The sequence below is a fragment of the Neoarius graeffei genome, chromosome 22 (assembly GCF_027579695.1).
Source record: "Neoarius graeffei isolate fNeoGra1 chromosome 22, fNeoGra1.pri, whole genome shotgun sequence".
NCBI classification, from domain to species: Eukaryota; Metazoa; Chordata; class Actinopteri; order Siluriformes; family Ariidae; genus Neoarius; species Neoarius graeffei.
The window spans coordinates 16,207,085-16,224,708 of record NC_083590.1 but is presented as its reverse complement, the minus strand read 5'-3'; the positions used below and the strand labels follow the sequence as shown (position 1 = coordinate 16,224,708).

Here is a 17,624-nt window from a genome sequence, read left to right as displayed (position 1 = left end):
TTCACAGTAAGTTAATTAATAGTATGCATAACTATTGTCTTTGTATTTAGTTACGGCTACAATATGATCACAATTTATTCTACTAATGTCAAATTTAGGTGGTAAATTTTTCTTTAATATGAAAAATCCTTCGGAGTGGTTTCTATATCCACTTCTTTTGAGTGGACTTCTTGGTTTTAATAACCTGCTTGTTTGCTGAACACAAACATGGCAATAAGTTCTTGTGTGAATGGATCAGACTCCACTTTTGGATCATTAACCCCTTCTGACTGAGAATGACCTGCATCCGTACAGCTTTAAATACAATACCTACAATCTAAAAATTAGTTTTTATTGCATTTATTTAAATTCCCAACTGTAACAGGGAGTGATGTTGCATCCCAAGAATACACTTTACAGGAGATTATTAGATTCTAATAGAATAGATGAGCCAAAATAATTGGGGATCTTTTTTAATGGGCCCCGACTCGGTACAAGTATGAATAGGTGGGCTTTAAAGGTTGAGAACCCCTGCTCTACAGGGCCTGGGTCTTGATGCGTTTAATGCTGAGAGGGCTGTCCACCTATGGTGGACGGAGGGACGGCGTGAACGGTGCCCACAATTTGCAGAGGCTGCACAGGAAGCTGATGTAGATGAGGAGGACAGGTTGTTTAATTTCCTCCTGAATGCAACAGCAGACTGAATGATGAGACAGTACTGCAGTACAGACTCCTGTTTTATAATGTTTTTAGTTTTATTATTCATCTTTGCAATATTGATAGTCGTTGTGAGGCAAGACAAAGTGTGTTTTGTGTCTGAAACTCGATATAAAAAGAAGTATTATGTACTCGTAGCATATGTAAGTTTTACATATATGATTTATGTTTTATGTTTTCAGAACTTGTCTTGTTGCTCTGTTGCAGAAATAAATGTTTTTAAAAATAATTTATGTACTTTTTTGTCTAAATAACTCAATTATACCCCTAGAAAACATATAAGTGTTGCCATACACTGTGTACCTGAAAACTTTTGCCGAAATACCGCAAAATTTGAGGGCAAAAGAAAATTCAAAGGGGGTAAAAATTTGAGGGCTCTGCAGGGAAAAAGGTGACAAGACTGAATGTTGAGGCCTGTTATGACCTGATAAAAGGTTTTATTCAAGTGGTGAAAACAGACTTTCACAGAGAACTGATTACAAACACCATTCTTATTTACTTTTATTACATCATAATATGATTTTATTACCGGTACACGATAATTATTCTTTTGTTTTAATATCCTGATATCGTTTATAAATTAAAATTTTTGTTCCGTTGACCTTCATGGCTTTTCTTCTGTCTGCTGTTCTCTGTTCAGCTTCAGCTGCTGATGGTTTAATATCACACACAACAGAGGAGAGAAACTCAATATAACACTCAGTATTATCATTATTAATTACACTGTTAATGAGAATAAACAGGTGATATTAAATCATGACATTCTGAATAATAAAATTAATTTTACACTCATCATCTTTAAAGTAAGAATTACACCAAGATGAAAATCTGTTGATGAAGTGTGTGTCATTGTGTCTCTGCAGGTTGTGTGGTTGTGGTGTCTCAGATGAAGGCTGTGCTGCTCTGAGTTCAGCTCTGAGATCAAACCCCTCACACCTGAGACAACTGGATCTGACTAATAATAATCTGGGAGACTCAGGAGTGAAGCGTCTCTGTGCTGGACTGGAGAATCCTCACTGTAAACTGGAGACAATGAGGTAAGATCATCTCTCTGAGAGTCACAATAACTCACCAAAGCAGCAGTGAATAGTTGTATACAGTGTTGTTTATCAATTAAAATTTTCTGTAAAAGTAAAACATGCGGGTGGCACGGTGGTGTAGTGTTTAGCACTGTCGCCTCACAGCAAGAAGGTTCTGGGTTTTAACCCAGCGGCTGACGAGGGCCTTTCTGTGCGGAGTTTGCATGTTCTCCCCGTGTCTTTGTGGGTTTCCTCCGGGTGCTCCGGTTTCCCCCACAGTCCAAAGACATGCAGGTTTGGATAATTGGTGGCTCTAAATTGGCCGTAGGTGTGAATGTGAGTGTGAATGGTTGTTTGTGTGTGTCAGTCCTGTGGTGACCTGGTGAATTGTCCAGGGTGAACCCCGCCTCTTGCCCATAGTCAACTGGGATAGGATCCAGCTTGTGTGTAACCCTGTACAGCAGGGGTTATCAAACCACGGCCCGCGAGCCAACTCCGACCCGCCACCCCCCTTTGACCGGCCCCCCAGCCCCTCACCACTTGAACCGGCCCTATGAGGCAATCCCCAAAAGTGGTCATGGCCTATTTTTTTAAATTGCTTTTTGGCAAATAATAACATGTCTGCATCTTGTATTTTGTTGATTTTATCAATTAAAATTGATATTTAGTTATAAAATGAACTATTCATATTTTCCGAATTTTCGTCATATGCTCGCAATCAAGCAGTGACAGGCAGCGCACGCGCAGAGAACTGTCAGTGTTCAGGACAGCAAAATGGCTAGCAGTCAGCGAAAAGCTGACAGAGAGTGCAGAGTTTTTAAAGAACAGTGGACCACCGATTATTTTTTCGTTCAGTATAAGGACCGTGCAGTTTGTCTTGTATGTAAAGAAAGTGTGTCGGTTTTCAAAGAACATAATCTGCGTCGTCACTATGAAACCCGCCACAAAGAGTATGCTAGTTTGCGAGGGCAAACAAGAGAAGACAGGATTCGGAGGATGAAATGCGGACTGGCTGCACAACAGAATGTATTCCTTCGCCAAACCCAGATCAACCAGGCTGCTGTCCGAGCTAGCTATAAGGTAGCTCACCTACTAGCTACCCATGGAAAGCCGTTTACTGATGGGGACTTTGTTAAAGTATGCATGCTTTAGTAGGCACATTCCATCATGGCGGCCCCCGTGGCGAACGTGTTTGCGACGTGCTCCCGACACCGATTGTATTTATTGTTTATTTTAGTAATTTTGATTGTGACAAATGCTCAGTGCTTGTACACTAGGATCACCTATAGCAAAGACACATTTCTGGACATTGGTAAAATTCACCACGGGCCCAGTCCAGTCCTTCTGGACTGTAGCTTTCTTCTCATCACTGACAGCGACCGAAGCTACACCGACATCATCCGGCAGGCCGCATCATCACCAGACTCGAGTAGGCGAAACGGCCGATGATCCACGCACCCAAAACGGAGGCGCAGTAAGAGATGCGGGCTACATGCTAGGCTAAAGGCTAGAGCTACAAGACCACCGCTACCTAGCCTTCTGCTAGCTAACACTCGCTCGCTCAAAAGATGGATGAGCCGAGAACCAGGATAACATCTCAGCGTGAGATCAGAGAGTGTTGTGCCCTGATTTTTACGGAAACCTGGACTACTGCAAGCCTGCCAGACCTGGCCATTGAACTACAGACCCACTCCATGCACCGCGGAGACCGCACATCTGCTTCTGGTAAAAACAAAGGTGACAGTGTGTGTGTTTATGTTAACAACAGATGGTGTACATGTCACCTGAATGCAGGCACACACCAGGCTAGAAATCCCAAGACACACACCACTACACAAACAATCATTCAAATAAAAATTACAATGGTTTATTTATAAAGTTTAGTCTTGCCACCATACGGGCTAAGAAAAGAGGTAGTAAGCTACAGCAGTTTTTTGGCACAGCAAAACCTTAAAAACAGTGACAAATGCACAGCAGTCCCAATTAGTCAACAGATGCAAAGCAATCCAATACAGTGGGGAAATACTCTGGCGAATACACAGCACTTCAAGCAGTGGAGCAATTCACACCAAATACACAGCAACCAAAACAAGTAAATGCACACATCAATACACAGCAATGCAGGCAAATACACAGAAAAAAAGATCAAACCAGTAGCACTCCACACGTATTCAATAACCCACTCAAGCCTGCCAACAGACTGTTTGCACTACCCCCAAACCCAGGCCCTGGCGAGTAAACGCAGGATCCTAAAAGTCAAATAAAAAAAAAAAAAAACCACAAACAGAAAAGGAAAAAAATATTTAAAAAAAATGAATGTCCGTTCAGTCGGAGCCCCTTCCGACCGAAAAAAAATCACACCAAGGGAAAAAAAAACACCTCAATAATCCCCCACAACGACCCACCCGGTCCCAGATAGCAAGTCAGTCTTTCCACCCAAAGTTGTTGGTAATGCAAGCCGAGAACCGGCGTTCAGTTCAATGGCAAGGCTGACTCAAGTTGACAGCCGCGTTGTACCACCCATCGCACGTACGGCCGCTCAGCGCGATGACGCTGCTCCCAAGACCCGAAACTCCCAATCCAATCGCCGCTGCCACCACAGTATCTGTCAAAAATAAACAATCGTCTGAGTGCTTCGCAGCACAAGGGTTAAACACACTCGCTCAGTAAACAGCTAGAATTCACCATTCCTTTAATTAGAGTGCGCAGGATAATCGTTCCTTTCGTCGTCTACACGTAGCCTCTCCTCCTCAGCAAGCCAGCATGGAGTGGTCCCTTCCTGGTTGCGACAGAGTGAAAGAGTTCGGCGTTGGCAGTTCTGGCGAGCGGGAATCCAGTACTGTTGTGGCGGTCCGGGCCAAAGAAAAGGGCACCGCGTTGCAGTTTAGTGAGCCATCTTATCAACGCGCTGATTATAGCTTCAGCCAATCCGTAGCCCCGCACCAAAAGTGGCCATAAATGCTCACAGCTGCGGCTTATTATGCTGTGCAGCGTCTCAGCGGAGACTCCAATCACAGTGGCACCTGTAACAAGCACAGTTTCTCAACCTCCCCCCACATTGTCCCATTCGTCAGTCCAACTGCCACAAATAACATTAATATCAAGTCCAGTGTCATTCTCACTTAGCTCAGCCTTCATTAAATGGTAACAAACACCATCACAACAATACAATGCACTTAATACCATCACCCCCATGACATACAGACGTACAGGTGGTTGAAAAACACTGTTGTGCGGACATTGAAGTGCTGATGGTGAAGTGCAGTCCCTTTTATCTACCGAGGGAGTTCAGTGCTGTGTTTATGCTGGCTGTTTACATCCCGCCGTGGGCCGACCACACTACAGCGCTAGGACTACTACACGACATCATCGGCAAATATGGGACCACACACCCAGATGCTGTGTTCATCGTGGCCGGGGATTTTAATCATTGCAGCCTCAGGACTGTGCTACCAAAGTACCATCAACACGTGAGCTTTCCGACAAGGGACAACAACATCCTGGACCATGTCTACAGCAACGTGAGAAATGGCTACAAGGCTGTGCCCCGCCCCCACTTTGAACAGTCTGACCACATCTCTGTGTTCCTCTACCCAGCTTACAAGGCCCTTCTCAAACAAGCCCCCCTAGTGAGTAAAACTGTTAAAGTCTGAAATGAAGAGATTGATCTGGTGCTCCAGGACTGCTTCAGTTCTACAAACTGGGATGTGTTTAAGACTGCTGCTTTGAGAGAAGACTGTTCTGTGGATTTAGAGGAATATGCATCTGTGGTCACCAGCTACATCAGTACATGTATTAATGACATTGTCCCCACCAAGCGCTTCAAGATATATCCTATCCAAAAACCCTGGATTAACAGTGAAGTATGCTCCATGCTACATGCACGCTCCACCGCTTTTGCTTCTGGCGATGCAGATGGATATAAAAAGGCCAGATATGACCTACGCAGATCCGTCAGGGAAGCCAAGAGGCAGTACAGACTGAAGCTGGAAGGTTATTACAACACCTCAGACTCTAGATGCATGTGGCAGGGCCTGCAACACATCACCAATTTCCAGCAGAAGAACAGCAGGGTCACAGCCAACCACAACACATCACCAGATGAGCTGAATGAGTTCTATGCTCGCTTCGACACCCTCAACACCAACCAACACAGAGGGATTCTACCAACAGAGGCAGCACAGAGCTCTTCACCTATTGTGACCATCACCGAGGTGAGCAAGGTCTTCAGGAGGACTAACCCCCGAAAGGCAGCCGGCCCTGACAACATCCCCGGCCGTGCTTTGAGGGCCTGCTCCACACAGTTAGCAGAGGTCTTCACAGACATTTTCAACCTGTCCCTCTCCATGTCTTCTGTGCCCACATGCTTCAAGACCACCACCATAGTGCCCCTCCCAAAGAAAAACAATATAACATGCCTGAATGACTATCGACCAATTGCACTCACTTCAGTTGTAATGAAGTGTTTTGAGAGGATAGTCATGTCATACATCAAAAAGGACATACCAGACACAATAGACCCCCTTCAATTCGCATATCGTCAGAACCATTCAACTGATGATGCCGTCAATGCAGCCATCCACACAGCCTTGTCACACCTGGAACACAGGGACACCTATGTTCGAATGCTGTTTGTGGACTACAGTTCAGCCTTCAACACCGTCATCCCCAGCAGACTGACTGAGAAGCTCTCCACCCTTGGACTGACATCCTCCCTCTGCTGCTGGGTTCTGGACTTTCTCACAAACAGACCCCAGGCTGTCAGTCGGTACAAGAACATCCAGCACCAAGACAGTGAGCACAGGGACCTCCCAAGGCTGTGTGCTCAGTCCACTCCTGTACACCCTCTTCACCTATGACTGCACCCCCACCCAGAGCAACACTTCCATCATTAAGTTCGCTGACGACACCACTGTCATTGGGCTGATCACCGGCGGAGATGAGAGCGCCTACAGGGAGGATGTGGCTCAGCTGTTCTCCTGGTGCCAGGAAAATAACCTCTCCTTGAATGCTGAGAAGACCAAGGAGATGATTATTGACCCAAGGAAGAGGAGGAGAGACCAGCACGCCTCGCTGCACATCAACGGGACACAGGTGGAGAGGGTGAAAACATTTAAATTCCTCGGAACTCACATCAGTGAGGATCTCACCTGGTCCCACAACACACAGCAGACCATCAAGAAGGCTCAACAGAGTCTCTTCTTCCTGAGGAAGCTGAGGAAATTTGGACTGTCCACCAAACTCCTCAGCAACTTCTACAAGTGCACAGTGGAGAGCGTCCTGACAAATTCCATCACTGTGTAGGGATCATGCGACATCTTGTGTCTAAGAACTACAACTCCCAGCCCTCATCCGTGTTGACCTACGTCACGCCGGGGGCGGGGTCACCATCGCTTCCTCCATGAAGCATAAAACAACGGAACACCGCTTCCATCTTTGTCTCTGGTGCCTGTCTTCAAGCGAGACGGACCACAAAGAGATGCTCTTCACCAACTAAGACGTCTTTCTCCTTACAAGAAACATTCAGCACGATTTCCTGATTTACCGCTGGCCACGGCAATAATCTAAGTTCGTGCGAATTAAAGCTCAGTAAGCTATAACCGGTTTTTCCATTCATTCATTAATACTGCGAATCAAAGCAGTTAATTTATAATCAGGGCGACCAGAATTCTTCCTGATTGAAGCGTTGTGCACGTTATTCTGATCACTGACTCTCTTTTCATCACGCCGACCTGAGAAGTTCTCCATGCTTTCTACACAGACGGCTCACGCACTCTACAGCGGCTCATGTGCTCACGGAGCTCAAAAGTCTTGGACATCATCTTCCTATCTTACTACAGGCAGGATTGAGTAAGATTTTGGCATTTGGGCGAAATAATACATAATTAAGCTAGTTTAATAAGTTGCTTTATAAAACAGTGTGAATGTAAACTCAGGAAAGTTGTTTACACTATTACACACTTAGAGTGTTGAATTGTTGAATTGATTTATCTTGTTTTAATATCATTTGTTTAATAGATAGACTGTGCATGTCATTCTCTTCTTATTCCTTACTAACATCTTAATTTCATTATCATATTTTGACCTTATTAAGAGTTCAGGGGTTTGGTAATGTTATGAGTGTGGAATCCTTTTGTTACTTAGAAAACACATGCTCAACAGGCCTGACCAGGCCTGATACACTTGTGATAGCTTCCCTTTTGTCTTAGCTTAGCAACACGAAGCTAATCTGGGCCTACCTCGTGCTCAAATACATTTTAGTTAGCTATCGACCCTTTTCAGTCACGTGACCTTCGTAAACGCGACCGCCATTTTGGACATGTAGTGGACTTCGGCTCGAATCAGTTTGAATGCGAGGAAGACGACAAACGAAAAACATAAAAGAAAAAGGAGCGAGATGCAGAAAACACCTTCACTATCCAGCGACGTAGGGCATTTACAGGGCGAGCAGAGGGAGAGGTATTTGCAAAAATTGAGGTTAGCAGGCTTAGAGAACGACGTTTACCTGCTTTCACCAGGATTGTTCACTGACGTACGGAAGTACACGAAGCCCTCGTCTTTACCTGACTTCGGCCCACATGATCTGTATACCTATGTCATTAAAAACCCATCGCCATACACATACACGCCAACGTCCGAGGTTCCGGAGCGCGTTCCGGCTTGCTCCAGGAGTGCTCCGGCCGAGGTTCCGGAGCGCGCTCTGGCTTGCTCCAGGAGTGCTCCGGCCGAGGTTACGGAGCGCGCTCCGGCTTGCTCCGGAGCAAGCCGGAGCGCGCTGCTTAATTTGAGGGCAACCTCGGCCGGAGTGTGCTCCGGAACCTCGGCTGGAGCACTCTGGGAGCAAGCCGGCGCGCGCTGCTTAATTTGAGGGGAACCTCGGCCGGAGCACTCCGGGAGCAAGCCGGCGCGCACTGCTTAATTTGAGGGAGAGCAAGCCGGAGCGCGCTCTGGAACCTCGGACGTTGGCTCCGGCGGCTATTTATACTGGATCCGGTGTAAATAGCTGCCGGATCATAATTACAGTAAGCTAGTAAATACAGTAAAGGAAAAACTTGAGACTGAAAGGTTTTAACAGTCATCCAAATGACTGAACGTAAACATTGCTACAGTAACATACCAGCTACTTGTTGACATTAGCTAGTCAACAATAGCTACTACAGAAGAACAAAGAGGTTACAATGGGTTATTTTAGCCTATTTGGTTACACACTCGCCGCCACAGAATGTTAACAGCAATGTAATGCCTTTTCTGGCTAATTTCATTCGTCTTACCTCCAACAAAGTGGTCACTACACAAGCGCTGGTATGCCAAGGGCTGCCAATCTGTTAATGGCCGCTATCCATCTTCTCTGTCGGGATCCGATAAAATGATAAACCTTGCCTTGTTTGTTGATGGTTACTACATCCAGGTGCACAACAATATAGTGGCATGATGGAAGTCTTGCTGAAAGTAAAAACTTTCTTTGCTGCCGTTCCTCAATGTTGGCTGTGGTAAACTACTGGTAGTACACGTCCAAAATGGCGGCCGCGTTTGTCGTGACGTCATGTGAAAAGGGTCTATAGCTCTTCTTCATGACGACAACCGGAAGTGTACCAACACGATGGGGCGTGTAGCGCCACGTGTGGCTCGGGTGCACAATGCACCTTGCACAATAGCCCGATTTCACTTGTGCATGTAGGATTGGATTTCTCTGGCACCCCTGCTGGGACCCTTTGCTCGATTACCAACAGCAGCTTGATTTGGACGTGCATGTAAACGTACTCACTGAAAACAGCTGGGTTTTGGTGTGCATTCAGTTGTCTGGGAAGTGTGCCAAGGACTGCATTGTAGGTGGCTGATAAATGATGTCTTAGACCCCCACCTCTGTTCAGTGATGGCTGTTCCAGGTTGACAAAAATGGCTTCTTTAACTCCTCGCTCATACCAACGATCGTCTCTGGCTAAAATGCGTATGTTGCAATCCTGAAATGAGTGTCCTTTGTTGTTAAGATGAAGGTAGACAGCAGAGTCCTGGCCTGAGGAACTGGCTCTCCTGTGTTGAGCCATGCGCCTGTGAATGGCATCGTCTACAAGATGCAATTTTCCCGCCAAAATTACGCTTCCGAACAGCGCCGAACATCTCCGAAGATGACACACTCCTGCCGCGGAGCGGGAAGAAAACAAAGATGGCGGACCTCGTATCGAAAAGGTGCATTTTATGAACAATTTCTTCACAATTCTGGGTAAAATATGAGTAATAACAGGGCTCAACATTAGCACTTGCCCGATGGCCTGGCGGTGTTTTTTACATCTTTCGGGCCACTAAATTTGGCCAAACAGTGGCCCGGGCAGGCCAGTACGTTTTGGATACACATTAACAAATTTTATTACTCATATTTTACCCAGAATTGTGAAGAAATTGTTCGTAAAATGCACTTTTTCAACACGAGGTCAGCCATCTTTGTTTTCATCCTGCTCCGCCCCGCGGCAGGAGTGTGTCGTCTTTGTGCATCTTCGGAGATGTTCGGCGCTGTTTGGAAGCGTCATTTTGGCAGGAAGGAGACCATCAGAATGGTGAAATTCAAATAGAAATATGTTCAAACTCCACGCTCCCCAACTATGGAATCAATTTTGTGCCAAAATGTTCATACAAAACTTTTGAAATATCAAACAAAAACTACAAATCAAAATACAAAAAAAGTCCATTTTTTTAGACTGGCAAACAAATTATTCGTGTAATCGTGCAAAATATCAGTCTATTACTCTTCAGAAACCTTTTATTTTTGTTCCGCGTCTTTCTCAGTTTTGTTTGATGTAATTTATTTTGGTTGCGATTCCAGCTTTCTCGTTTGCGCTCCCTGACTTTTTGCTTGCAGTTTTGGCACAAACTTCACGTGTGGGTGGGCTGTCCAGGAATGCATTCCCATTGGCTAACTTGTGTTTGACTGACAGCTACGCTCAGCCATTCCCTACTCGGATTCTGGCGGACTGTTTGATGAGTGACCGATCCATTGACGGTAAACAAGGATCGAGTGGACTTCAGTGGCGACTATGATATTGAATTAATTCAACAAAGTGTAAGTACGGGACAAATGTGTTGCAGTAGTACAAAATCCGAGTAGGAAATGGCCGCAACAGCCTCCAGGGGAATGGCTGAGTGTAGCTGTCAGTCAAACACAAGTTACCCAATGGGAATGCATTCCTGGACAGCCCACCCACACGTGAAGTTTGTGCCAAAACTGCAAGTAAAAAGTCAGGGAACGCAAACGAGAAAGCTGGAATCACAACCAAAATAAATTACATCAAACAAAACTGAGAAAGACGCGGAACAAAAAAGGTTTCTGAAGAGTAATAGACTGATATTTTGCACGATTACACAATTTGTTTACCAGTCTAAAAAACTAGACTTTTTTTTTTTGTATTTTGATTTGTAGTTTTTGTTTGATATTTCAAAAGTATTGTATGAACATTTTGGCACAAAATTGATTCCATATCCAACCTGGCCAAAGGCCAGGTAAACAGTTTAAATACGATCGTGCATAAATTAACTATCAGGTGTGAACGAACGGCTTCATTTTGAACTCGGCAGCCAATCAGAGCGCGCGATGTGACGCTCGGTTTACAACTCGCCAAATCGTAAAACAGCATTTCACCACACGCACTTTAGCTTCAGATGGTGTAAAATCGTTCAGACTTTGTATATTAATATCAAAATTTCAGGATACACTGCCAAGAAATATGGCTATACGTGTATCAACTTTTAGTGATTAAAGAATGAAGTATAAATGTTGGTTGCTATGACTGAAATAGAAGAACAGATAAAATAATGTGGTAAATTAGATCTGATCCCATATATTATATTATTCAAATATCCAAAGATGATGAAATCTATCAAAATAGCCAAACTAGGTCTACATTAGTTCATTACAACAAATAATAACTATTTTGACCCTCTCTGGTAGAACCAGACCATGCTAAACCCAGTATACCCCCAGTTGCTAGGCTATCTGCTGTTGCCATGGCAACGGTTTATGCAAATGAGCTGAATTTGCAAAAATTTACTACTAGTTCCCCCAAGGACATATCCTGAAAATTTGGTGATTATATCTTGTCTTATTAAAAAAAATACATTTCACCCCTTTTTGGCTCACCTGAGCATACCTGTTAATGAGCTAATTAACAGGTAATTAGGGTTATAAATCACCCCCGAGCAGGTAAGGCTTTGCAAAAATCTCACTAGATTATTCCCCAAAGTCCACCCTTTCAGTAAATGTATGGTTTGTCAATGATTCTCATGATATTTTATTAATTAAGAAATAAAACTTCTTCATGGGCAATAAAAATGCCCATTTAAATCCAGCATGATAAGGGTTAGTATGCCACCCTCACCTTTCATCCAGACTTGGGACTGGCCTGTGTGTGTCTTGTGGCTACTATATAAAGGTGTATTTAAAAAGTTAATTGTATTTCTATAAGAATATCTACAGTGGTGAGAATTCAATATCTACAATGTTGAGAATATATGAGCCAAAGTTGAAACCATGACAAAAAAGGGAAATATGTCTCCATCACACAGGGTGGGTTACAGGCAAAGCTTATTCTATAAACAAGTTAGTTGCATGGTGAGGCAAAACTTAGCTTATTCTAAAACTTATACAAACAATTGTTAATGTAAAACAGTAATCAACAGCATGTGTTAAACGAACAGAGAACAAAGGAAATTTTTAAATGTAACTAAGAAATTGATAGAACAAGAAATGCAAACAATAAAATATCAATGTGAATAAAGATATAATTATGTGAGCAAAATATGAATAATCTTATTTTCATTAATTTCACCTTAAAATGCACCAGAATGCACGAATATGAGTTGAAAAATCAAAATTTTCCGGGGGAGGGCCCTCGGACCCCCCTCTTTGTGCAAGCACCTATGGTGCTAGCAGCGGCTCCCTGTGGCAGCCGTGGTTCGGATACCACACGCATTCGGGCCACCACGTTTTCCATGTGGGCCAGTAACTTTTCAATTCCAATGGGCCACCAGTGGTAAATGCTTAATGTCTAGGCCTGAATAAAATTTGTTGATTTGTATCGAAAACGTACTGGCCCGCCCGGGCCACTGTTTGGCCAAATTTAGTTGCCCGAAAGACATAAAAAACACCACCGGGCCATCGGGCAAGTGCTAATGTTGAACCCTGCATTTTTATTCCTCCAACACTGAGAGGTGAAACCGGTATGTTTTTGGGTTTTCTGTCCATTTTTTTTTAATTCTTGTTCGCACGCTGTCTCAAGAACGAGTGGCTGAATGTTTGTAGGATTTATATGGAATAATCATTGTTTACTTCTCCGATTCTACAATAATATAAATCTATAGTGTTCTATAAATGCACTCTGTAGACTCTGGAGAAACAAGTTTATTGCCCCTGTGTAGTGCACTATAAGTCTAGTAGAGAACCATCTGAGATTCAGTCTCTCTCTCTCTCTCTCTCTCTCTCTCTCTCTCTGATTAAAGTTCATGGTCTCTCTGCTGTTCTCTGTTCAGCTTCAGCTGCTGATGGTTTAATATCACACACAACAGAGGAGAGAAACTCAATAGAACACTCAGTATTATCATTATTAATTACACTGTTAATGAGAATAAACAGGTGATATTAAATCCTCATAGCATTCTGAATAATAAAATAAATTTTTACTTTCATCATCTTAAAGTAAGAATTAAACCAAGTTGAAAATCTGTTGATGAAGTGTGTGTCATTGTGTCTCTGCAGGTTGTGTGGTTGTGGTGTCTCAGATGAAGGCTGTGCTGCTCTGAGTTCAGCTCTGAGATCAAATCCCTCACACCTGAGAGAACTGGATCTGTCGAAGAATAATCTGGGAGACTCAGGAGTGAAGCGTCTCTGTGCTGTACTGGAGAATCCTCACTGTAAACTGGAGACACTGGGGTAAGATCATCTCTCTGAGAGTCACATGACCTGCTCCTCAGTAAGACACATTCTCTAATAGTGAGACTGAAGCAGAGGTTTTAGGTTCATCATCAATGTCCTGAGGAGGAAGATTGTTTCTTTTCACTGCACACTGATGATTTGTCACAGAGTCTTTGGGTCAGATGGACGTATGTGAGAAGCTGCAGCACAAAACGGGACTTGATCCGACTGCAATGTGTCTGAAATCACTGTGAAATTCACTACAACAGTGTAAGGGCCAATTTATGCTGACAACCCAGTCCTCGCAGACAGCGTCGCAGATGGCGTCTGCGAAGCCCCCCCCCGCTTCGCAGATGCTCTGCGCGCACCTCCCAAAATTTGTGACCACCGCAGACAGCATCGCAGACAAGAGGGCTCTGATTGGTCCACTCTACATCCGCTGTACACACACTTCTGCTTCCCTACTTCCCCGGTTTGGTTTGTTTTCACGACCGCCATTTTTAAAAACATGAGCGAAGATGGAGCAGCACTAAGCGCGGTTGATCGAGGAGTGAGGAAGTACGTACATCTATACGACTCCAGTTCAAGTCATTATAAGGACAGCGGTGTTGAATGACCTGTTGCTCAGTAACCAGAAGATAAACACTCCACTAACCACACCCACCAACTACTCCTAGTGATTTTGCGACTTCGCGCCCCCTTGCGTTGTGGCGGTGAATAACATCGCGCTTGCCTATACACGCTTATACTCCCCGCTCAACGATAAATTACAACTGTCTGCGAAAAGCTATCTGCGAAAGCCTTGTCGCAAGAGCATGCAGAGGCCTTAACTAATCATACAAACTGCACCTGAGACACAAACTAACTGCCCTCTGTGTGAGCTGCAGGGTTTAAAGCAGCAGTGACATGGTGGAAATGATCTCAGGAATATAGAGTTTAAAAGCTAAAATGAGACGTTAATGCCATAGAACTGATGAAGTAAAAATGAATAGATAAAGGCTTTTAAATAAAAATTAAAAAAGAGCAGAAATGAACTTCCAATAAACTGAAAGCCACGACAACAATCATTTTGTTATTTTGAATTTTTTAATGAAAAGAATTAATGATGATGATGATAAATGTTAAAATAGTAAATAATCTTCCAGTCCATCTCTGTCAGTGGTGATTGCTTTAAGACGGCACCGGAAGCCCGGCTTCCCCTCACATTTCATTAAAATGCAGCAATGAGGTTCCAGTGATGTCATCATCCTGAATGGCAGCCTAAAGTAGCAGCTCCCTCGCAAAAATAGTTATTTCACCCCGTTAGACCGTCAAATACTAGGTTTTCAGGTCCTACTTGAACAGACAAGAGGGGCAAGAATGGGGAAGGAGCAAACCAACAAAGAAAACACCGATGCAGTGCTTGCAAATGAAAAAAATCCAGAGAATAGCTCCCCTACAGGCACAAGATGGCGGAGCTAATGCTAACCCTTACTCAAATGACGCTGCAAGTCTGACCAAAGTTTTGGAGGAAATTCAGGACTTCCGAAGAGACACAAAAGAACAACTAAACGATATTAAATCCGAGATCACTAACGTCAACCAAAAGATGGCGGAGGTGCGAATTGAAAAAGTGGAAGACTGTGTTCAAAACGTGGAGCAAGTGTTGAACAAGATGATAAAAGTCACGTATCAGCAAGAAAACAAGCTACTCGATCATGAAGGGAGATCCCGACGGGAGAACTTAAGGATATACAATGTTCCCGAAGGAGCTGAGGGATCATCTATGGTGGAGCTTGTGGGAAAACTATTCCGGGACACGCTGGCGATTTTCCCCCCAACCGAGGAGCTCGACATCGAGAGGGCGCACCGCGCACTGGCGCCAAGACCCGCCGGAGACAGGGAAGATAAGCCGCGGTCAATAATAGTCAAATTCCTCCGCTACAGGATTAAAGAAGAGATTCTGTGCAAGGCTTGGGGAAAGAAGGTTTTTCTGAACGGGAGGCTAATATACTTTGAGCAGGATTACCCCCCAGCAGTCCTGCAGAAGAGGAAGGAATCTGCTGAGGCGAAGCGAGTGTTAAAGCAGAGAAATATCCGCTTCCAGACTCCGTTCCCAGCTAAACTACGAGTGTTTTACGAGGATGGGACGCAACTGTATCGGACAGCGGAGGAAGCGACCATAGACATGAAGGACAGAGGGCTGCCAGTCAGCGTGATTACACCGAGGGAGAGTCTGGCTGAGCAGCTGTCCCGCTCCGCCTGGGAAACAGTGGGAAGACCGAGCCGGCGAGGGACAGGTGAGGAGCGAGAGAAAAGTATCGAGGAGAGACTGCGAGCCTTCAGAAGGCAGCCCTCACCCTCTCCAGAGGAGTTATAAGTTTTGATTGACTTTTAAAGTGTCGGAGAGCTAAACAGAACTTAAAATAGGCGGTGTTGTGTTCACTTCAAGATATTTGCATTTATACCTTTATCCCAGTTAGGTGAGAATATATACAGGCGAGGGATGCATAAGGACACATTTTCTGTGGAATGAACAGAGACCTTTTTCCTCCTCTTTCCGAGTGCCATGGTGGGGGCCCTCAGCCAATAGGTGGGAGAGGCTTTCCCCCACAGCTGGACATTTTATCTAGCTTAGCTCAGGGTCATCTATTAGAGACCCCAGCCTTGGAATCACGTTTTCTTTATCTTTTACTTATGTTCGGTGTTCCTATCTGTTCAGTCTCATTTTGTTTATTCTGTTGATACACTTACAAGTAAATCCACATGGCTAGTAACAAAGTAAAATTAATCTCGTTTAACGTCAATGGGCTGTTGAATCCAATTAAACGTAGCAAAATCCTATCTAAAGTGAGGACAGAACAAGCCCATGTAGTTTATTTACAGGAGACCCACTTGACAGGTAAGGAGCATGTAAAAAAAAAAAAAAAAAATGGGCTTCACTAATGTGTTTTTTTCTTCATACAAATCAGGACATAGGAGAGGAGTTGCTACCCTCATTTCAAACAAGCTAAATTTTGAAAAAGTATTCGAAATGGGTGATAAGGAGGGCAGATTTATTTTAGTAAGGGGTAAGATAGATGGGAATCCAATTACCCTATTGAACGTCTGTGCACCCCCAGGGAGTGATATCACTTTCTTCCAAAAAAATCACTAATATTATGGTAACGGAAACAGAAGGCCTTTTGGTCTGTGGAGGGGATTTAAATATACATCTACAGCCAAAGTTAGACTCGTCTAGTAGAAAACCCCATGATATGAAGTCCCTATATAAGAAGGTAAATATACTTTTTGAGGAGGTGAGCTTAATTGACATATGGCGAGACTTTCTCCCTAACAGAAGGGATTACACTCACTATTCTGCCCCTCACTCTCTCTACACAAGAATAGATTATTTCATAATATTTGGGAAGGATAAAGATAAAATACATACTTGTGGAATCGGGACAATAGATCTAAGTGACCATGCACCAATATACTTATCCATTGATCTTAACCTGCGGTCAAAAAATAATACATGGAAATTGAACTCAAGCCTGCTGAATGATCCATCTTTTAAGACACAAATTGAATCTGAAATTAGTCTCTTCTTAGAGTTCAATGATACTGGAGAGGTCTCACCTCCCATGTTATGGGATACTTTGAAGGCTGTTCTCAGAGGGAAAATTATAGCAATATCTTCATTTAAGAAAAAAATAGGAATAAAAAATTGGAGGACTTAAAAAACAAGCTAAAGGAATTAGAAGGAAAGCATAAATTGGATTTGGCACAGGATACATTAAGAGAAATTAGAAATATCAGGAATGAAATTATTAGTCTGGCCACACAAGTAATCAAGAAAAATTTTATGTTTTTGAAACAGAGACACTACGAAAGTGGCTCTAAATCTATGAAAGTATTGGTGTGGAAACTGAAAAAAAAAAAAAAAGATAGCCGAAAATACAATTCATAAAATTAGGGATCCAAGAACAAAAGTGATGAAAAAATAAACTAAATGAAATTCAGGAAGCTTTTGAAGTGTTTTATAAAAC

The 17,624-nt window shown here is 43.6% G+C and overlaps 1 protein-coding gene across 1 annotated transcript in view; it reads left to right on the top strand.

The window, feature by feature from the left end:
- LOC132870700 (NACHT, LRR and PYD domains-containing protein 12-like) overlaps positions 1 to 17,624 on the top strand; it is a 108,982-nt gene that overhangs the window by 83,676 nt on the left and 7,682 nt on the right. Inside the window, exons 16-17 of the mRNA XM_060904500.1 lie at positions 1,560 to 1,733; positions 13,459 to 13,632. Coding sequence (XP_060760483.1) covers positions 1,560 to 1,733; positions 13,459 to 13,632 — 348 coding nt within the window. The remainder of the gene's footprint in view (positions 1 to 1,559; positions 1,734 to 13,458; positions 13,633 to 17,624) is intronic.